This window comes from Macaca nemestrina, chromosome 6 (genome assembly GCF_043159975.1).
Source record: "Macaca nemestrina isolate mMacNem1 chromosome 6, mMacNem.hap1, whole genome shotgun sequence".
Classification (NCBI taxonomy): Eukaryota; Metazoa; Chordata; class Mammalia; order Primates; family Cercopithecidae; genus Macaca; species Macaca nemestrina.
In genome coordinates, this window is record NC_092130.1 from 146,274,601 (window position 1) to 146,298,304 (window position 23,704).

Here is a 23,704-nt window from a genome sequence, read left to right on the forward strand (position 1 = left end):
CTGCCACTAATGCCATGTGACCTTTTCAACCCACAAAGCTTCTCCATCCTCCAATTGTTGAACAACAATAATAATTATAGAAGCTGCCCCTTATCAAACACATGGAGATAGTCCAGGAACAAAGTAGGTTATGCCATAGAATGCTGTGCATTGAGCATTCTGGAAAAGCCATTCTGTAAATACAAGGGCTTATGAATGCAATTACTTCCATCTGGGGATTTTTTTTTTTTCAATCTAAGATGAATCTGGTGATACTAACTGGTCACATAACACACATAAAAAGATTGCAATTGCTAAATGCAGTGAGGCCCCAAACTAAGAAGACAAAGGCAAGGCCAGACCCTAGCTAGACAGAACTGGTGGGGTTTTTCCCCTGATTTTATCTTTTTTTTTTTTAATATTTAAAAATACAAAACTTATGTCCAGGGCTGACTTTCCATAGACTGCAGGGAGGGAGCTGCTCTGCTACATACAAAACCCTAACCCAGAAGCAGGTCATCTAATGATTTAGCACCAGGTTCCTCTCAAATATGCATTGCATGAAGGGTGAAAGGGCAACCCCAAATCTCATTTTTTCCCCTTGTGTTTTGCAGATGTTCCTGGGCATTTACACGAGCTGCTCTTTGTCCAGTCAACAGAGGTAGACTTGGGAAGACTGAAAACAACAGGTAGGGTTCACTTTCAGCCCTCTCTCTGCAGGTTCCTAGGGGCTGGTAAACATACTCACCCCTGCCAAGTAGGACACTGTGCCCCTAATCCTCACTTCACACCACCAGCCCCAGTCCTACTCAGCAAGCTGCCTTTGGCTCCTGAAGCCTAGTTTCACAGAATGGGTGCAAGTCAATAGCAATAAGGATAAATTTAAAAGTTTGTCTTTGATTCCTGTGCCCTCATGTGTTCTAAGTGCACCTCCTGAATTAGTTACAGCAATGAAAGGGAACACGGTCTTCCCTGGGAGAGGTGACCCAGGTCCCTTTTCCCTTTTGCAACCATTGTCTAAGCAGCAGTGTCAAAATGAAGTTCAATTCTTTTGTGACTTCTGACCAAAGCAAGAACCATAAAAAAGCATTTCAAATGCACCTTCCCAAATTCACAAGAAGATTATGTCTTCCCCTCTTTCCAAACAGCTGAGACAAAAGTACAATGCTTGATCCATGGCCCCCAAAAAGGATGATGAAGTTCAGATTGTGTAAGGACACTACAAAGGTCAGCAAACTGGCAAAGTAATCCAGGTTTATCAGAAGAAATATGGCATCTGGCTGGGTGTGGTGGCTCACACCTGTAATCTCAGCACTTTGGGAGGCCAAGGCGGGCGAATCACAAGGTCAGGAGATGGAGACTATCCTGGCCAACATGGTGAAACTCCGTCTCTACTAAAAATACAAAAATTAGCTGGGCGTTGTGGTGTGCACCTGTAGTCCCAGCTACTAGGGAGGCTGAGGCAGGGGAATCACTTGAATCCAGGAGGTGGAGGTTGCAGTGAGCCGAGATCACGCCACTGCACTCCAGCCTGGCACCACAGCGAGACTATTTCAGAAAAAAAAAAAAAGGCATATACTGACAGGGTGCAGTGGGAAAAGGCTAATGGCACAACTATCCATGTGGGCATTGACCCCAGCAAGGCAGCTATCACTAGGCTAAAATTGGAAAAGAACAGAAAAAGATTCTTGAGCAGAAAGTCAAATCTCACCTAGTAGGAAAGAAAAATAGTAGATAAGAGGAAGAAATATTTGAGAAGATGCAGGGGGAAAGTATCCCTATATACACCTTTCATTAAAAACTGCAAAAATAAAAATAAATAAAAGTGACCCAGAGCCAAGAAGTCGCTGCAGAATACTCAGAAATACCTGTTCTATTGGTCTCGACTGAAGAGAAAAATGGACTCTGATGAAAGAGAGGGTTGTGCCCTAAGTTAAGAGTGGCCTTCAAATTGCACTGTGCATTATAAACACCCTATTAAAATGCAGATTCCTGTACTACACTTCCAGTAGTTACAGCTCACAAGTTCTGGGATAAGAACCAAGAATACACATTTAAAACAAGAACCATGTTTCAGATGGTAACCAAGGGTTCTCATCTATAAGAACTAATCGTGGTAATAATGCAAGGCTGTCTGAGGACCACACTTGGAGAAACACATAGTTAGTAAAATCTTTACAGAAGAAGTAGGACTCATCTTGTTTTTCAAGAGTGGATAGGATTTTGACTGATACAAGGAGGGATTTCCCCTTGGATTAAATAGCTTGAGGCCTTGAAGATAGAATAAGCAAGCATGTATATATATGTGTGCCGCACTGGGGGATGAGGTTGGGTGGATACAGGATTGTTAGGGAAGGTAGAAAGATGACTGAAAGGAAACTCTGAATTGAAAAACATATAAGTGGGCCGGGCGCGGTGGCTCATGCCTGTAATCCCAGCACTTTGGGAGGCCGAGGCGGGCGGATCACGAGGTCAGGAGATCGAGACCATCCTGGCTAACACGGTGAAACCCTGTCTCCACTAAAAAAAAAAAAAAATTAGCTAGGTGTGGTGGTGGGCGCCTGTAGTCCCAGCTACTCCCCCGAGGCTGAGGCAGGAGAATGGCGTGAACCTGGGAGGCAGAGCTTACAGTGAACCGAGATCGCACTACTACACTCCAGCCTGGGCAATAGAGTGAGACTCCATCTCAAATGAAAAAAAGGAAAAAGAAAAAAAGAAAAACGTATAAGCTATGCATTGAATATGTAAAGCATCTTGGATGATGTCTTAATTTGTATGTGCTGCTATAACAGAATACCTGAGACCAGGTAATTTATAAAGAACAGAAATTTCTCACAGTTCTGGAGGCTGAAAAGTCTAAGATGAAGACGCCAGCTTCTTGTGAGGGACCTCTTCCTGCGTTCACATATGATGAAAAGAGGAAGAAAAAAAGAACCAACCACCACAAAAAGCCTCTTTTATAAGGGCCTTAATCCCATTTATGAGGGAGAAGCCCTCATAGCCTAATCACCTCTGAAAGGCCCCACTTCTTGATGCTATCACAGTGGCAACACCTGAACTTTGGAGTGGACATGCTCGGACCTTAGCAGATGCCAAGATGAGGAGGGAGAATTAGATCTGTTACATAACAGGGAGTCTTCACAGGTCTGGAGGAAGAAGATAGCATCACTAGTTAGCTCACAGAAAACTCTGCTTCAGATACTGGAAGCCAAGATTGCTACTTTAGACCAAGAAAATAAAGTAGAAAACTGAGAAAGTGTTTTGATCACACAGGTCATTTTCCACAAGTAGGTGGGCCATTGGGAATGTGTCATTAAGGACTGTAAAAACCAAACTCAAGACAGTTCCCTGGGTCCTTAGGAAGAAGAAAGGTGAAACTGGAGGAGCTACTAAAAACCACCCCAAATCAGCAGACACTCCTTCTGGGCTTGTGAATGTCAAATAAAACAACTACCACTCAAGAAAGTTGTTCTGAGGCAGTTCCTGAGGCTTTGCAAGCCTGCGCCCTCCCTGCAAAGTATCCCATGCTGGTTGTGCAATTCCCAGGAGGAATACTTTCCCTCTCTGCCCAGCAGCGAATTAATCATACAGTTCCTTGCTTTCACACGACTAGCCCCACATTGTGAGCCTTCTGATGGAAAAGCTGAGCCACATGGGGCTTAAGCAAACTGAACGAGGATCTTGATTTAAAACAATTTATTATATTTTAAGCCCTAAAGGAGAAAAACTTCTTTCACCTTCCCAGAATCCACTCTGATCTCCAAAGTGGAATGCATGAACTCTATGGGTATGCAATATGCCATAAGAGTGTGAGGAGGAAATCAAAATTTCTCTGTTTTTTTAATCTGAAGCCTTTTCCTATTTTTATTACTATTTATAATATTACATAACACATCAATACTGTTGTACGCAATTTATTTAAAATACACATATAAAAAGTAATTCCTTTGTTTGCTTAAGTTTCTTTTAGTGATAAGGGAGCTGTCTCTTGAGTTTGGAGACCCCTGCTCTAGACAAATGTTTTCCAACCTTTTCAAGTATGAAAGAGCTCTTTTTATATTTAAAAAAAACCACATGGCTTCCTCCACTTGTGATAATTATTTTCACAGCCCATGAGACTTGAAAAAAATCATATTGACAAAAGTACTATGAATTCAGTATCAGTAACACTTTGAAATGAATTTACGTTTATTAAGTCTAAGTACATCCTCTTTCATGTAAAAAGAACACTGTGTATAAGATTATTGTGTATATCCATGAAGGATGCTTCACAGACCAAGTCACTTCTCTGTATCTGCCGTCCCAAGCCAAGGATAACACCCTTCTACCTGCACTGACAGTGCAGCAGTTTTCAAGGTTCAAGGCAGAGGGGCAGCAAGGCCTGCTTCTGGAGCCCAAGATTCAGAAATTACAAGGAAATATTGATGAGATGGCAAAATGAGTCCAAAGATTGTCCAACAAACATATCAATCATTTTGCTTTAGTCTGGGTTGAGATTCTATCACTGATGTCTGCTACACTGACTCAGGCCAGAGAAAATCTCCTCAGAGCTACCCAATCTTTGGAGGTTGTTATTGTCACCAGAGAGCAGTCACCTTTGATCATCATCTATATTAAAGCAGTTACTGTGGCATGGTGATTAAAAGAGCAGGGTCTAGAGTCACACTCTCCAGGTACAAATTCTGGTTTAGTCATTATGACTTGAACATCCTTATGACTTGAAAAAGTTACTTAATCTATCTGTGCCTGTTTATTCACCTACAAAATGGTACTGAAAATATATCTTGTAGAGTTGTTGCAAGGATTAATTTAATACAAAAAAGGATTAAATAGTGCCTAAATGAAGTGAGTTTGAAGAAATATTAGCCATTATTATTATTATTACCAACGTCCATCTTCTCTCATTGAGTAATTTACTACACTTGTACTTATTTTGAACATTTTTCATAGTGCTGTTTACAGAATCTTTGTAAAAGGCTTGCATTCTCAAATGCAGACTCACTTCAGGTAGGTATCAGGCTTCTTGTGGGTCAGATTACCTGGTTTTTATCATTCTCTGTTGTTTCTGTACCAGTTTTTGTGTCTTTATTTTAACCAACTAGACAAAGAAGGCAGAGCTCATGACTTAGGCTTCTTTTGCTGGATCTTGCAACATTTGTAACATAGCCCCAATACCTGGAAGATTCCCAGTAATAATAGACTGACTAAATTACTGTTTCATTAATAAGCAGAATTTCAGAAAACTGCTTGTCCACGTTACCATATTTTCCTTCCTGAACACTTGGAAACAGTGCACCACTAGTTACCAAACTACCCTGGTGATCTCCGCCTGCCCTTTCTCTGCTGCTGGATCAATAGGCTTATTAGGATCATCATCAGGGCAGTGGGCCATAGAGGTCCACTTCTAGTGTCACTTGTTCTGTTTAACAAGCCAACCAACTTTTATACACTCTGCTTGCAAAAGCCTCACATTCTCCTGTGAATCCCATTCCATCAATTACTCCATTAAAAAAATCTTTAAACCCTCTCTTCTAACTGGCTCCTTCCTCTTTGCTAAAATCTTCCTGCATCTCCTTCTCTTGTAAAATCATCTTCACTAGCCTACCGGTCCCTATTGCTTCCCTTCCTCCCTGGGATCTGGCTTCTCCTCCAACCATTATGGGGAAATTATTCTTCTGAGGTCCCCTCAAAAACATCCTAATAAATGAATCTAACTGCAAGTTTTTCAGTCTGCATTTCACTGCAGCATCAGACACCCTTAGCTGTTTGGCTCCCAAGGTACTGCACCAACCTGCTTCTCCTTTATAAACTTTCTGTAATTGATTCTTTGCTAACTCTTTATCAAGGTCCTTTGTTCTCTACCATTAATGTGTCCATTTTCCAAGTTTTTCTGTTTCTTCCACTTCTCTTTTTCCTTCTTGCAAGTTTTATCAACTCCTATTACTTCAACCTTAGCTTCCGTGCTTATAATTTACCATTTCCCCTCTTTAGTTCTGGTCTCAAATATTCCTCCATGCTTATGCCTTTCCTTCTCTCCTCCCAAGTTCTGGTCCCAAATTTCCAGCACAAGTGAAAATGTATTACAGGTTGAGTATCCCTTATCCAAAATGCTTGGGACCTGAAGTGTTCCAGATTTCAGATTTTTTTTCTGGATGGGGGGCATTTTTGGATTATTTGCAGATAACCAATCGAACATCTCTAAAATCTGAAAATAATCTGAAATCCAAAATGTTCCAATGAGCATTTCCTTTAAGTGACACATCAGCACTCAAAAAGTTTTAGATTTTGGAACATTTTGGATTTCAGATGTTCAGATTAGCAATTCTCAACTTGTGGATTCTCTATCACAATTTCAAAATCTATACATAAAAAAACTGGACTCAGCATTCCTCTCCCAGTCTACTTCCTTTCTGACCTACTTCTCTCTGAAAATGGCAATTTCAGGGGCCCAAAACATCACGGTCATCTTTGGGCCTCACTGTCACTCAACCCCAAATCGAACACCAAGTCCTGCCAACTCCTCCTTAATGGTCTCTGTCTTTTAATAATCATTTTTGAACAGGTAACACATTTCTATAGTTGAAAAGTTAAAAATTATATGAAAAAGTAAACACTGAGAAGTCTCACTTCCAATCCTGTTCCCTTTGTCCCCAACTACCATCTAAGTAACATTTTTTGTTTCATTCTTGTGTACTGTTCGGTGTTTTTTATGTAAAAATAAGCCTACATTCTCATTTCTTACTCCCTCTTTCTTACACAAAAAGAGGCGTATTATAAACACTACACTGCATTGTGCATTCTCTTTTCCCTAAAGAGATCTTTCCCTAGAAGGATATGGAGATTCCTCATGTTCTTTTTTAAAATTCCATATTTCCCTTTGTGTGTATATACTAGTTTCCTGTTGATGGATACTTGCTTGTTTCCAATCTTTTACTATCATGAACGATGCTGCAAAGAATAATCTTGTCCATGTTATCAGTGTGTATTTAGGAAAGATTCCCAGAAGCGGGTTTCTGGTTTAAAAATAAATGTATCTGTCTTTCGTAGACTCTTGAATCCTTACCTTCTCACCCATTCTCTCTGGCAGCCTAGTTTTAGACTCAGATGACTGAGATGGCCTCCATTCCATCACTGCTGGATTAACCTTGCCAAAAGTACACTTTGACATTTTTATCATCCTGCTGGAAAATCTCCACTAGTGCTCTTTGCCTATCAAATAAATTACAAATTCCTTAGCCTGTATTTAGAACCACACTATGGCCTGTCCAATGTACCCTTCTCCTTTCCAGGTTCATCTTACCAGTCCTAACCTTGGCCAGGCAAGGCTGCTTACTGCTGTCTCCACAGACGTGGCACTTTCCTTCCTAATGCCTTGGCCCACACCACCCTTTTCAACAGAAATGCCCACCCCTTCTTCCACCTACCCAAACCCTACTCCTTTTTTACAACCCTTGAATCCACCTCCCCCTTGAATCTATCAACTCAGCCAGAAATGATTTCACCCCACCTTCCTGAAACCCATTATTTAAATCAATTACATGGCATTTACCTTATAATGCCTTCCCTCATAGTTATGTCCCTAGGTAGTTCACCTTCCACACTAAGTTGTAAAACCTTTGAGGGCTTCTTTACATTACATTTCCCACAGTGTTCTTCATGGCATTTCACATATACAGGTTTCTCACTAAGTACTCACTGAATGACTGTTTATTGAGAGAAATCAGCCTTTTGGCTGCTGGAAAAGGCCCAGAGTGAAATGAGCAAAGCAGGGCTGATGACTATAAAACATGCATGGGTGCAGTGAGGCATGAACGCACACAGACACACACATCCGCCTACACAGGAGGCCAGCTTATATATTCTGTCCATTTTAAAGCAGTTAGAGGATGAATGACAACCACACCGCGTGGAGCTGAGCAAGCACTTCATCTCTCTTGAAGATCTGCCATTTTTCAAAGCCTTACTTACTCCATGGACCAGACACTAAAAAGACACTAAAAAAAAGCTGAAGTGAAGAAACTGAAATAAAAGCTTAAGTGAACAAACCAAAATATGACTGAAATAAGAGGCACTAGGCTATTCTCAAAGAAAGCTTACAGTCACAACCTATTCTAAAAAAAAAAAAAATCTAGGCTGGTATCAGAAAATCTGGGTTCAAGTCTAGGCTCCATTACACCACATGGACATTTCATCTGACCAGCAAGCTGCTTTTCCCATCTAGGAGAAACAAACAAAAAAGTCTCTTGTACAGGAAAACTTGTATCTCCTCCAACTTATTGCCCCAACGTAGTTCTCTATTCATGCAGCAGGAAAAACTGTCAGTTAGGGAGGAAAGGTTTTATCACCATCTTTTGTGGTATAACCTGTTCACTTATCTTGACTTAACTTGGAATCTAATTGGAAAAGTAAAACTCAAAGGCAGTTTGTGGCTCATTATGGAAGGGGTTGATTTCAGAAGATCTAGGCCAACCTCCTGCTAGACCTACCCTAGTCATCTTCAAGGCAAGACAGAGAGGGCAGCATCTGGCCTTGCCTAGTTTCAGAGAAATCTCCCTCTCAAATGCCTTCCTCTTCAGTTCAAGTTCATCACCTCAAGTTTGAATTCCAGTGAAAGACTCTTAGCTAGTCTCTGTGAATCTGGGCTCTCCCAGGGCCCAAGGAGTGTACTTGTCTCTACCAAACTAAGTTGCAATGACCTCCCAAATGCCAAATCCATGGGTCTCTCCTCAGCCTTTACCTTATTTGACCTTCCTCTACCATCTGAACTGTTGAAACCACCGTTGCACTTCTTTTCAAAACCCTCTCTCCTCTCTTGGCTTCCATGATACGGCTCATCCTGAGTCTTCTATTTTCTTTGCTGGCCCCCCTTTATCCTACCCATTCCCAAAGCTCTTGCTCTCCAGTCTTCAGTCCTCTATTCTCTTCCCCTCTCTTTCTACACACTACTCCTTTTTTTTTTTTTTTTTTTTTTGAGACAGAGTCTTGCTCTGTCACCCAGGCTGGAGTGCAGTGGCATGATCTCAGCTCACTGCCACCTCCACCTCCTGGTTCAAGCAATTCTCCTGCCTCAGCCTCCTGAGTAGCTAAGACAGCAGGCATGCACCACTACACTTGGCTAATTTTTGTATTTTGCAGAGATAGGGTTTCACCATGTTGACCAAGCTGGTCTCAAACTCCTGACCTCAAGTGATCCACTCACCTCAGCCTCCCAAAGTACTGGGATTACACATATGAGCCACCACACCCAACCACTACACACTACTTCTGATCAAGCTCCTCCACTCCTATGGCCTCAGCTTGCTCCTGTGTGCTCATCTCTCCCAAACTAACATCTTTCCTGAGCTCTAGACCTGCTTTCAGTTGCCTACTGAACATTTCAATACAGATGTGATTCAGCCTGTCAGAAACCAAACTCAGTAGCTTCTTCCCCCTTCCTCCATGATGTGGTTTAGCGGTGTCCTTACCCAAATCTTATCATGAATTGTAGCTCTCATAATCCCCATGTGTCATGGGAGGGACCCAGTGGGAGGTAATTCAATCATAGGGGCAGGGCTTTCCCATGCTGTTCTTGTGATAGTGAATAAATCTCACCAGATCTGATGGTTTTATAAATGGCAGTTCCTCTGCATGACCTCTTGCCAGCTGCCATGTTAGATGTGCCTTTGCTCCTCCTTGGCCTTCCATCATGATTGTGAGGCCTCATAAGCCACGTGCAACTGTGAATCTGTAAACCTCTTTTTCTTTATAAATTACCCAGCCTTGGGTATGTTTTATCAGCAGCATGAAAACAGACTAATACACCCCACCACTTGGTCTTTCCCTTTCATTCTCGATTTCAGCTAATTGTCCAGGTCATGCCTGCTTCAACTTCAATTCTTCCTTGTCCTTCCCACTCCATACTGAATGGGGCACTAAATGTCACCAAATCTGCATTTTAGGTTATCTTTTCTGCATTCCAACTGCCATAGCCAATGCCCTCATCGACTCTCATCTGGGCAGGATAACGGCCTAACTGGTTTTCGCCTCTTCTTTCTCTACCAGTCCAACCCATACTGGAGTCTCTCATTTTATAACACAAGCTTGATTATTACCACCTCACTTCAAACCTTTTAATAACTCTCCAAACTCCCTGATATCTGGGCTCAAATTACGTTTTCAGTCCCATTTCCAAGCGTGAGCTATCTGTCCAAAGGTGTCTTCTATCCTACCTTAATCCCCTGGATCTACATAGAAGCTACAATATTCTGTGTAAGGAGTTTTGTACAGAATGCCATCCTCTCACTTCCTAAGCCTTAGATCAACATGTATAAACGACCAACTTTGTACTCTCTACTTCTCCCCTCAAAATCTACTCAGGGGCCAGGTGCCATGACTCACACCTATAATCCCAGTACTTTGGGAGGCTGAGGTGGGAGGATCGCTTGAGGCCAGGAGTTTGAGATCAGCCTGGGCGACATAGAAAGACCTTATCTCTACAAAAATAAAAATATAAAAAATAAAAAAGTCTACTTGATAAAACTATTCTCATTCTTCAAAGACAGGACAATATCACTTTCTCTCTGCAGCCTTCCCTGACTTTCCTCAATGGCAAAACCACTGAACTGCCTCATTTGCACTCTCCAGAATTTTGTTCCTGCCTCAGAATGGTACCTATCCTAAGACCCCTGTATGTTCCTAGAGCATAGGGACCAGCAGTATTCATTTATGTATCCCCAGCACTGAGTGCAAGTGCCACCAGGCTTATAACAATAACTCCATAAATACTGAAGTAGTAAATCCCTAAATTTGACTCTTATCATGAAGACAGTAAGTTTCTGAGAAAATCAGTCTGATGGGAATAGAGAGATTCCAAGTAAGGAAGCATGGAACCCCACTAGGGGAAGATTCTTCCTAGTGACTCTCAAGTCTCCTAGAGGTGGCTGCCTGCTCTGCCAGTACATAAAGACATTCTCCTCTCCCTAGCCATGGCACCTTATTTCAGAACACAACACATGTGCTCTTAAAGCATAAAAGGGCCTCACTGTGCCCCCACTGTGACCCACAGCATCACTGTCCTAATGCTGTGATCTCAGCTACTCGCGATCTTGCCACATCAATAAATGAATCTAAAGTTGCATTAAAAACAAATGGGTGTAAAAGCGCCTATAGAGCCCTAAGAAGGAGAATATATTCTGAGATCAATAACTGAGAAGTGAACTGAATTTTAATTTTTTCAGAAGCTTTGCTTTCTGATATCTAGCCTCATTATGGCCTAAGTATATTGCTTCCCTTTTCCTGTAGCCTTCAAATCACTTAAGCCCACAAAGCATTTAATTTGTATTACAAGTTAGGTCCCACTTCAGACTAAGGTCCCAGAGGTACTTGAACAATCCTTAGGCCAGCGGCTCACTTCTTAAGCAGTAATATGCCATCCATATTGTGTACAAGGGACTGTTCTAGATCCAATGAGACCAGTTCCTGCCCTGAGAGAGCTTCTGTGTCAGAGGCAGAAGCATTTAAAGCATATATGAGCACAGTACAATGAGTTCCATGGTAGAAATGTATTCTGACATGGCTGGGCAAAGAACAGAGAGTCTTGAGCTGGCTATGTCCCTGGTTCCAGAAATGTGCTCTCGCCTCAGTGTATCACCCAATATTTATTCAGCCTCTACTACAAACTTTCTACTCTCATGGAACTTTCACTTGGGTTCAGTTTTAGCAAATAGATTCCTGTCTTACTCTCTTATACTAGAGTACCTTCCAGAAGTACCATTTCTCTAGGATGAGGGCCCTACCTTTCGCTAAGCCAAACCTTCCAGGAACTTGACTTCTACCTTTGAATTCAAGTGTCATTATTGGGTCTGCCTGCCTGATGCTGAGTGTACATCCCTGCCTGTCTTTCCCCTATTGTCCTCTGGCTGGAACCCCTGATACTGTCCTTTGCCCGCTGTGCCCCAGGGTCCTCATCCATAAGCTGAGGATAAGAATAGTACCTCCCTCCATGGAATATTGTGAGGATTAATGAGACTAGGTTGGCACATGCTAAATACTCAATAACTGTCATCATCATTATTATCTTTATTACTAAGATCCTTGCCACACTGTCTCCCTCATCCATGGACTTTCCTTCCTGATAATGTGTGAGCTAGGGAAAAGAAGGGGCCCTCCTAGTCATGTCTATCCTCACTGAGGTTGTGAGGGCTCAGTTTAGCCTTCAGAGGCTGGCCACCCAAACCCAGCTGGGGAAACCAAGTACCTCTCAGTGTCAAGTAGCCATAAGCTAGGTTGGTCAGAGCTTGTGCACATTTCCAGTGATGGTCCCCAAAAATAATCCGAGAAAGGATAGCACATCGAATCAGCTCCTTGTTTGCTTGAGTATTCTGTAGGGTACAGAAGTGATTATACTTTTTGGAAAGGAGGAGAAGTCTCTAGCCCATGGACTTATCACTGGAACACAGGACTGAATTCACTTGTCATCTTTTTTCTCTCCTCTTTCTTTCTCATCCTGTGTCCAATCCATCAGGTCTGGTTGGATCCACATTCCCCCTAAATCCTAAAACCAAGCTCTTCTTCTCATTTCTGCCATGAGTACCTAGTCCAGGCCACCCTCATCTTTTACTTGGCTGGCTACAACAGCCCCTTCCAATTGCTTCCTCTCTGGCCCCCACAGTCTACTTTCTACGTAATAGCCAGAGTGACTTCTTTTAACCTTTTATCATGAAAAACTTTATTAGTATACAAAATAGCATGAAGAATGAATATGTAGCATGATCAGTGATCTATTCCTGGCCACTCTTGTTTCCTATCTAGACCTCTCATCCACCCATCCTCACCTTAAATTGAAGCAAATCAGACATTCCATTGTTGCCTCTATAAACATTTCGTAAGTACCTCTAAAAGATACGGACTTAGAAACATAACCACAAAATCATTATCTCATCAAAATATTAACAATAATTCCTTAAAATCAAATATCACAGAAATCTAATTTTTAAAATAGTTTGTTTGACTGTCCACATTGTGAGATCAGTCTCTTTCCATCTGTAGGTTACCTTTCCATCTCTAATTCTTTTTCTTACAAATTATTTGAAAAAGCTGAGTCATTTGGTCTAGTATTTCCCACAGACATAAATTTTGATGACTGCATCCTCATGGCGTCTCATCATGTCCCTCCATTCTCTGTTCTGCCTTTATAATAGTAGTTGGGTTTAGAAGTTTGGTTAATTTCAGCTTTGAATTCTTTTTTTTACAAAATGACTTCATGGTTAGTGGTATGTTCTTCCAGCAGAATACATCTACTATCTGGTTGTTTTTTCTTTTTTTCTTTTTCTCAGATATTAGGAAAACTACATGGAAAATTAACAAAAGATTATAAAATGCAAATATATATTTCTATCATTCCTTCTTCATACATTAGTTGAAATAATTCTATAAAGAGAATTTCTCCTCCTCTACTCTTTGGTTACCCAATAGTACAGTTCATATTGGAAAGGCAGGACACATGGTTTATCCTTGCCCTTTCTTTACTAGCTTTCAGAAAAATGAATTTGTTCACTCGCAACCTCTAATTGTGACCAAATAGCTTGTTATTATTATTAGAAACTTATGGATTTTTAAACATATTTTATGTGTTTATAACTTAAGATGTAAATTAGATCGTGACTTTCCTATTCAAAATCCTCCAACAGCTTCCCGCTTTTTCTTCTTAACAGAATTCAAAGTCCTTACCATGGCTTCCAAGGTTTTGCACAATCTGACCCAATCCCAATCACCTCTGGACTTCATTTTCTACCACTCTCTCCTCCTACTCCATCTGCTAGAACTATACTGACCAGAGGTTCCTGAACATCACCAACTAACTTCCAATGCAGGGCTGTGCACATGCCGCTCCCTCTGCTCGGGACACTCTTCCATGTCATTCACTTTCTCATTCCATTTTCACTTTTCTTATCAACAGGCCTGTTTTGGCCACCTTATCTAAAACAGATGCCACTTCATCACTCAATATCCCATTACCTATTTTACTTTTTCTTCATAGCACTTATTTCTATCTAATATTGTATTAGCTATTGTTTTTGTTTGTCTATTATCTCCCCGAATAGAAGATAAGTCCCTTGAGGACAGAAGTGTATTCCTCATGTTCACTGTTATCTGCTCAGTACACACAGGTGTAACACGTTCCGTATTTGCTGAATGAATCATTTATTAGCAAGGTTAAAGATGGGTTGGGGGAAATAATCCTCTACCCCTATAGAAGTGACAGGTACAGCTCTCTAAGAAATCACCGAACTGCATCTTCACGTCATATATTTCAGTGACTTTACAAACACAGCCAATATGGCTGGACCAGTCGATATGGTCAGGCATTTTTTTCCTGGTAAAGTGAAAATAGCACTTCAAGGGACCAAAAAGCTAAAGTTTCAGCCCTGGTTCTAATGTTTGTTTACTGACTGTGTTGCTTTGGGGCAAGTCACTTTGATCTCAGCTTCCTTTTCTGAGATTTGGAAACCTGTATCATCTACCTCATGGAGTTACTGTAAGGAAAAAAAAATAGTGTCAAAATGATTCAGTGTTGTTAAGTGCGATCTAAATGCAACCCATTTGAAGAATAATGTACAGGCTGGCCGGGCGCGGTGGCTCAAGCCTGTAATCCCAGCACTTTGGGAGGCCGAGACGGGCGGATCACAAGGTCAGGAGATCGAGACCATCCTGGCTAACATGGTGAAACCCCGTCTCTACTAAAAATACAAAAAACTAGCCGGGCGAGGTGGCGGGCGCCTGTAGTCCCAGCTACTCCGGAGGCTGAGGCAGGAGAATGGCGTGAACCCGGGAGGCGGAGCTTGCAGTGAGCTGAGACCCGGCCACTGCACTCCAGCCTGGGCGACAGAGCGAGACTCCGTCTCAAAAAAAAAAAAAGAATAATGTACAGGTAACTGAAGTAACCCATTTAAAGAGTAATGTTAGATAAGATATAGCAGTACCATACGTGATTCCAAGGAATGCACTCCTTCCTGATTCCTGTCTTCTACCCAACTTCATGTTTTACCTGAACCCTGCTCAAATATACAGAAGCAAGCAATGGTAGAAGGAAACTTCCCCTGATGCTTCCAAAACATCCATTTAGTCAGCATTTTTTAGAGTTCACCATGGGCTGACCACAGCAAATACTAAGTTCTCTTTCGAGGAAGAAGCATCATGCCATGAAAAAATCACTAGAATGGAAGACCAAAGCTTTGGCTCTGGACATTGTATATTCATCCTCGAACTCCTTGACTCGGAGAAACTGGGACAACCAATATGGGCTCCAGATGTCATCCCAGCACTACTGCTGCTGATGTGGCATCCCCTGCCCTTCAGGGCTAGGAGTACTGGGTTGGGTTTGATTTAAAAAACAAAACAAAACAAAACAAAACAAAAACCAGCTTTATTGAGCTATAATTGACATGCAAATAACTGCACCTGTTCACTGTATACAATTTGATGAGTTTGGGATTTGAGTTAGATTTCTCTCGTAAGGTCTAAATCTTTGTCATTATCCAATCTGGCCAAGGGGTTTTCAAGCCTTGAAAACCCCCACTTACACTCCATGGCAGATGGTACTTGTCCGTTTTTAGAAATGATCCTTCTAGCCTCAATTTGTGAATCACTAATGGGTCCAGGCCAGGTTGATTGTCCTTTGCAAGGTCCTCGGGTCATTTACAGAGATAAATTTACAAATATCCATCTAGAGAGATACTTCAGAGGCAAATGATAGAAAAATAAACCTATCTAGATTACTTTTTTCCCCTTGGCTAGGAGGATCCAGGAAGTCAAGGTACAAACTCTTCTGTTGATAAATCATGTTCTGGAAGCAGGTGGGTGCCTGTGTTCTAATAATGAGAGTCGATGTCTTGCTGTCTCAGTTTCCTGGATTTTGATTACTCATGCTTACACACCTGCTCTGAGATCTTTGACTCAAGTCTTGGACTTGCTCTTAGAAATGCATACTTGGAATCTTTGACCTCCACTTCGACCTCCTGTTTCTGGCCCTTTAGTTTATTTATGATTCCACTGTAACCAAGGGCATCTTACCCATATCCTTTCCAGGCTAGATCTTAGACCTGCCTGACTGCCTGTTCTCAACCTCCTGCGTTACTATCCCAGCCTTTTTGTTACCCAAGAGACAGCATCCTGAAACCTTCCAGGATGGATATATATATACACATACACACACACACACACACACGTATATACATACATATGTACGTATGTATTTGTATATATATGTATATATGCATATATATGTGTGTGTATATATACATATATACACTTTTTTTTTTCTCTTTGAGACAGAGTCTCGCTCTTGTTGGCCTGGGCTGGAGTTCAATGGCATGATCTCAGCTCACTGCAACCTCTGCCTCCTGGGTTCTAGCAATTCTCCTGCTTCAGCCTCCCAAGTAGCTGGGATTATAGGCATGCCCCGCCATGCCCGGCTAATTTTTGTATTTTTAGTAGAGACGGGGTTTCACCATGTTGGCCAGGCTGGTCTTGAACTCCTGACCTCAGGTGATCCGCCTGCCTTGGCCTCCCAAAGTGCTGGGATTCCAGGTGTGAGCCACCAGGCCTGGCTTTTTTTTTTTTTTTTTTTTTTTTTTTTTTTTTTTAATTTTAAGTTAAAGGTAACAGCAACAAAAATAACCAAATGAAAATTTTTAGGTTTTTCAAATTTTTATTTTATTTTTTTAGAGACAAAGTCTCATTCTGTCACCCAGGCTGGAGTGCAGTGGCACAATCATGTGCTCACTGTGGCCTCAATTTCCTGGGTACAAGCTATCCTCCTGTCTCAGCTTCCCAAGTAGCAGGCTCCCTCCACCATGCCTGGCTGCTTTTTAATTTTTTTATAGAGACAGGGTCTCACTATGTTACTGACGCGGGCCTCAAGAGATCCTCCCGCCTCAGTTTCCCACAGTGTGGGAATTACAGGCATAAGCCACTGCACCTGCCCTAATTTTTAGTTTAAAGGTAGGAGCAGAAATGCCCCAAGGAGGAACAAACAATGAACCACGCAGATCTAACTCAAATCCCAGCACTACTGGAACCAGAAGGTGGGCTGGCTACCTAAGTATGCTCTGCTTTGTTTTCTCCTACTTACAAAGAAAGATGACACCTTCCTCTATTTCATACGCTTCAATCTGCATCTAAGGTATAGCTTCTGTAATCATGAACATATTTTTAAATGGAAGCAAAATTTTTGTGAGTTTTTTGTTTTACCATTTTTTCCTTAATCAGCTGAGCTACTTTCTTCTGGGATTGGGCTAATTTCTCTTTGGGATGAGACATACAGTCTACGGCCTTCTCCTCTTCTTTAGCTTTAGTTTCCTCTTCACTCTCTCCACATCCACTGGTGTGATACAACTTATCTGTTTGCTGGTGAGCTGGGATCTCGGTTTGCTGTGACCTGTAGGTATGAGAGAAGGGATTCAGGATTTAACCATCTTTGCCATCTCAAACAAGGTAAAATTGAAGGCATAGCTCTCCCAGCTGGGGGATAGGGACATGCTTTCAAACATAAACTTGAAGGAATAAAGCTAGGCAGTAAACTCACATCACCCTCAAAGCTTAGCATTAAGACAGCAATGTGATGGTTCAAATGAAGCCTAGTTATAGAGGTGCAGCTCTACTGCTTACTAATCACTTGACCCTAACCAAGTTATTAATTTAGTTCTCTGTAAAATGAGAATATGAATGCCTACTTGATGAGGTTATGGGATTAAATGAGATAATACTCATAAATCAATTAGCACACTGTGTGGCCTTTTCTAAGTGTTCCTTTCATGTTAGCTATTAGTATATCATTAGCTCCAGGACAGGACTGCTTCTAGAAATGAGGGTGTTGAACTGGAAGATCCCCAGGAACATCTGCGTTCTAAAAATCTGATCCAAACAAGGAAAAGAAAATGGATATAATGAAATAAGGGAAAGGGAACCAACATTTTGAGGCTAGACTTTGCATGTCTTCTTTCTCATATCTTAAAAGCTTCAACATGTGATGGCCAAGAAAAGAGGACATGGGTCCCACCAGAGAGAGTGAAGGAACCCTATACTACATCAAGTGCAGGGCCAGAGGAGAAATATCCTTAGTTGCGTTAAAAAGAACTATATCCTAACATTGCCAGAAAAATCAGTAAAGTGCTAGAGAAGAAACAGAATTTTGAGATCTTAGGAGCAACAACAGAAATTTTAAGTATAAATAAGTCTCCCAAAGGACTCATCTTTGTACTCACAATAACTCAAAAGTTCAGCCACTGAGTAGTTTTGAAAATAAAATTTACCTTTCTTTTCCAGTGATTGCTTAAATTGTGAATGTTCAATGTGTAAATAAAAGAAAAATTCAGAAAAGCACAAAAAGTTTAAAGAGTGAAGGTTCAATGTTTAAATAAACGAACATTCAGAAAAGCACAAAAAGAAAGTAACTGCCACGTGTAATCTTTTACACCAGGTTTGAAAAATGACATGCTAATATTCTTCTAGAGTCCTATTCTAATTAACTTATCAAGAGGCACATGGGCAAACCAGGTTGTGTAGATAGGAAAGCAACATTTCTTCAGGCCCAAGTGCAGGCAGGCTTGCCTTCTGCCCACAGCTGAGCATGCTTTCAGTAGACAAGCTAACTTGATGGGACAGCCAAGGAAGGTTGGCGATGCGACCTGATCAGAAGACAGGTGATAAACTTCCTTTTCTCTGCCTGGTGAATTCCATACTCCACCTTCAAGATGCAACTCAGACGTCATCACTCCTGGAAGTCTTTCACTGGAGTAGCAATAAAGGCAGCCTCCAAAGGGCTTTCAAAAATTTCCCCCAAACCGCTAGTACACTGTGGGGTTTTTTTATTGTTGTTTGATTTTTTTTTATTGTTGTTTCTTTGGCTTGTTTCTGAGCATTCTTTGCCTCCTGGCAAAGTAAACTCCACCAGGGCAGGGGCTGAGCCTCATTTGTTTCTGAAAACCTGGTATCTGGCTCACAGTAAAAACAAATAATGGCCTGTTAAATGATGAAAAAATGAATGAGAAAAGAATGTGCAGTTTTTAGAATGTTTGAAAACTATTGAGGAGAGAAGAAATCTGTGGCAAGAGATCATAAGTCGGCTGACTCTGGGCATGCTGCCTATAAGCTAGCCCTGCTCTGCACGGAGCAGTTAAAAAATAAAAAAGAGATCATACCTCAATAGAAAATTTTGCTTAAGCTGCATATTTCACAGACCTAGAGCAGAAGTTAAATCTATTGGAGTCACCAAACAGATTGCTAATTATGGGTATTAAAAATTATAAGCCCAAAGTATTTTAAGTTAAGCCTTGAATAACATTAAGGTAAGACCGAAGGTAGCAAACTTCAACCTTAGGGACTTCAAAGGAATGATAAACATTGAGGTCTTGACAAATGATTTGAGAATGTAAATCCCTGAATTAGCTTTGAACGTCATGTTATAAAAGGTGAGAAAGATGGCTAGAGAATCCTGACCAGTCAGACATCTCAAAGGATGGTCAGAATAAAAAGAAGAGGAGATTGAATGGAAGGTCTGCCTTGCCAGGCTTATAACTTATTCCATATGTTACCATCTTAAATAGGAATTCTGATTAGTAATGTTCAATATAAATTATCTGATTATTTCCCAGATATTTTACTGTGAACATTTTTATGAACTTCAATTTTTATAGTCACATAACCCTTAACATCAAGATATTTTATGAATTTAAACTTATGCAATCCAGATGGGGCACAGTGGCTCACACCTGTAATCCCAGCACTTTGGAAGGTCAAGGTGCGTGGATCACTTGCGGTCAGGAGTTCGAGACCAGCCTGGCCAACATGGTGGAACCCTGTGTCTCCTAAAAAATTCCACAATGAGCCCGTAATCCCAGCTACTTAGGAGGCTGAGGCACGAGAATAGCTTGAACCTAGGGGGCGAACGGTGCAGTGAGTCAAGATCATGCCACTGCACTCCAGCCTGGGTGACAAAGCAAGACTCTGTGCAGGGAGCCAAAGGCCCGTGGGACGTGATCAACTCAGCATTCCACTGGAGACGATATGATCAAACAGCAAACTGTTTATCATGAATGCAGGATGTGAGCAAACTCACCAGTGCTCCTGCCGACAGAAGGTTTGCTGGAGGCAATCGCTCCCTGGCGCTGAGGTTATCTACTGTGACATCTAGAGCCTGTTGTTCGAGGAATGCAGTCTTGCAAGCCTACTCTGGACTGAGCAGCTGACCCCTCTTCCACCCCCCTTCTCACCATCTCTTTTGCCTAATAAATATGGAGGGCTGTGTACAGCTCAGGGCCCTTGTCCACTAGAGGCAAGGTGCCCCCTGACCTCTTCTTCCAAATATACTCTTTTGTCTCTTGTCTTTTATTCCTGCGTTCAGCCCTCCTTTGTTCAGTCCACCAGGGATCATGGCAGGTTACATAGGGACCCCCAAACAGCGACAGAATCTCGTGCTCCACAACTCTGTCTCAAAAAAAAAGAACAAAATGCTATCCTATATGGCAACTACTAGCCACATGTGGCCATCAAGCACATGAAATATTGCTAGTCTGAATTGAGATATGCTGTAAATGTAAAATATGTGCTGTATTTTAAAGAGTATAAAAAGATAAAATATTTCATTGATAATTTTTGCATATTTTGTATATATTGAAATAAAGAAAATATAGTATTGAAATTAAATTCATATGTTTCATTTCACCTTTTAATATGGGTAGCAGAAAATTTTAAATTACGTATGTGGCTTGAGTTATATTTCTATTTGATGGCACTGGTATAGAGCGATGGTTCCCAACTAAGGATGACTTTGCCCCGAAGGGAAATCTGGCAGCGTCTGGAGACAGTTTTGCTTGTCACAACTGGAGCTAGTGCTACCAGCATCTAGTGGATAGTGGCCAGGGATGTGGCTAAAAATCCTATAGTATGTAAGACAACCCTCCACAACAAACAGTTATCCAACCCCAATGTCAATAGTGCAGAGATTGAGAAACCCTGGTATAGAGAATGGTTAAAGAATGGACTCTAGCTGGGCACAGTGGCTCATGCCTGTAATCCCAGCACTTTGAGAGGCTGAGGCAGGAGGATCACTTGAGCCCAGGAGTTCGAGACCAGCCTAGGCAACATAATGAGAACCCATCTCTACAAAAATGTAAAAATTAGCCAGTTATGGTGGTGTGTGCCTGTAGTCCCAGCTGCTCGGGAGGCTGAGGTGGGAGGATCTCTTTAGCCCAAGAGGCCAAGGCTGCAGTGAGCTGTAATTGCACCACTGCACTCCAGCCTGGGTGACAGAGCAAGACTGTCTCTAAAAGCAAAACAAAACAAAACAAGAATGGATTCTAGAGTCAGAATGCCCAGATTAAATACCACTTACTAGCTGTGCAACTTTGGGCAAACTCCCTAACATCTCTTTGATTCATACTCATCTATAAAATGTACCAATAACAGTACCTCCTTCACAGGGTTTGGGGGGATTAAATCAGCTAAGATGTTTAAGGTACTTAGAACAGAGCCTGGTACAAGTATGTGCTCAATAAGCATTAGACAATATGAAAGTTTTATTTACTGTTTCATAAAACTTAATTTTCTCATTAACTTTGTTATAGCTAACTCTCTACAACTTTGCCAATCTTGTTATAACTAATCTATTTTTATTTTAAAAACTTCTAAAATCTCCTTAAGTCAGGAAAAAGCAACCTTCTATCATGCATAGGTTGTAAATACAAACAGATAATATAGCAGAATCATTATTAAAGCACATCACAGAAAGACAACCTTCTTTTTTTTTTTTTTTTTTTTTTTTTGAGACAGTGTCTCTGTTGCCCAGACTGGAGTGTAGTGGTGCAATCTCAGCTCGCGGCAACCTCTGCCTCCAGGTTCAAGCTATTCTCCTGCCTCAGCCTCCTGAGTAGCTGGGATTACAGTCGCGCGCCACTACTGCACAGCTAATTTCTGTATTTTTAGTAGAGACGGGGTTTTACCATGTTGGCCAGGCTGGCCCTGAACCCTTCTCTTTTATATAATGTTCATGCAAAGCTCCTCACCCAGGTTTGCCTTAAGCAGGAGGTCCCAGTGTTTCAGCCCAGTGAGTACCTGTGATGTCAAAATTCTGTGATACTTACATACGGAAGCAGAAATCCCAGTCGATGTCATTGCTAACAGTTGGGATACGGATGGGGCTGGCTTGCATCTTCTTCCTACCAAGAATCAGGTAAGGTCAGCTTTGGGAGAAAAGGCTGGGTGTCTGTTCTATTTTCCCCCTCTGGGATGCTATTAACATTAAACTAAAACTGCTCAAATATATAACCCATCCTAAATCCACAGACTACGCATACTCAGATATGGAGACCGCTGGAAGACAGACGGTCTTTAATTTGCCAAATTAAATGTCAGTTAAATTTATTTCCCCTAATTTCAACTCCACCCTACTTCTCCAAAATCCCTGGCCTTTATGTCTCAAAGCAAGCACATTTACAGCTCCTGGGTCATCAAAACTATGGTCACCTACTCAACTCAGATATTGTTTTTGCAGGTCTGACGGCATGATGGATTTAAGCAAAGCAACCAGTTCTCAGTGGTAAACGAAGCACAGTGTGTTGGTTAATTCTGCTTTTTTTCGCTGGGGTCATTTCACTAATTAATAGCAGATTCTAGTAAAGGGGTCACAAAGCGGGTACAGAGGCTCACGCCTGTAATCCCAGCACTGTGGGAGGCCGAAGCAGGTGGATCACCTGAGTTCAGGAGTTTCAGACCAGCCTGGCCAACATGGTGAAACCCTGTCTCTACTAAAAATACAAAATTTAGCCCGCTGTGGTGGTGCACGCCTGTAGTTCCAGCTACCCAGGAGGCTGAGTTTGTAAGTATCATAGAATTTTGACATCACAGCCGGGAGGCTGAGGCAGGAGAATCGCTTGAACCCGGGAGGGGGAGATCGCAGCAAGCCGAGATCCTGCCACTGCACTCCAGCCTGGGCGACAAAGCGAGACTCCATCTCAAAATAAAATAAAACAATAAAATGAAATTCATGTGTCTGTTTTAGTTGTTGCTGTTAGATGATGGGGGAAACCTCGGAAGCACATGACGAAAAATGTGATTTCTAAATACAGTATGTGTGAAATTCAACTCTCAAGGAAGGCTATGCCAGGCGCTTAAACCAAATCCAAATCGAACGCAGTTATTTACTGAACGTTAACATCCACCAAGTAGCCTCTCATTTCACCCTCCAGAAATCACTCATTCCCGCCGACCCCTGAGTGGCTTTCTGACCCAGGCTCCAGAGCATCCACTAACCGAAAATCAGAAAGGGAGACTCACTAATTTCTCTTTTTAACCTCCACTTTAAACACTATGCCCACAGCAAGGCGTTCTGGTCTCTCAAACTTCCGGACTCTGTTCCTATGATGTTCCGCATGGCCCTGAACACTAAACTCTGGTCCCCCGCTCAGGTACGAATCGCTCCTCTTTTCCTGCTGTGGTTCCGCGGTCACTCCGTTAAGCCCTGACGCCACAGGTCGGGCTCTGCTTAGCACTGACCCTGCTGCGGAGGCTCTAAGAGAACGCGCGAGTGCGCACAGCATACCTTGCCCAAGGCGGGGAATCCACGCCCCGGAACCAGCCTCCCCGCTCCCTCAGCCCGACTGCGCGGCTTCTTCCCGCTGCGTCGGCCTCCTGATCCTGGCCGATCTCGGTCCGGGCGCCAAAGCGGTGCCTCGCAGAAGTTACACAGCCT

General features: G+C 42.0%; 1 protein-coding gene across 10 annotated transcripts in view; it reads right to left on the reverse strand.

Annotated features, from left to right (window-relative positions):
* Window positions 1-23,704, reverse strand: part of LOC105473055 (tetratricopeptide repeat domain 23 like) — a 60,720-nt gene extending 37,016 nt beyond the window's left edge. For 4 of the 10 annotated variants that reach the window (XM_011726652.3, XM_011726646.3, XM_011726651.3 and 1 more), the window contains exons 1-4: window positions 23,555-23,703; window positions 22,098-22,172; window positions 17,209-17,395; window positions 12,215-12,338 (exon numbers count right to left, since the gene is read on the reverse strand). In XM_011726652.3, coding sequence (XP_011724954.1) covers window positions 12,215-12,338; window positions 17,209-17,395; window positions 22,098-22,165 — 379 coding nt within the window. In that variant the 5' untranslated portion in view covers window positions 22,166-22,172; window positions 23,555-23,703. Of the gene's footprint in view, window positions 1-12,214; window positions 12,339-17,208; window positions 17,396-22,097; window positions 22,173-23,289; window positions 23,504-23,554 lie in introns of those variants that run through there. The other 6 variants (XR_011625083.1, XR_011625082.1, XM_011726644.3 and 3 more) reach the window with 4 other exon arrangements.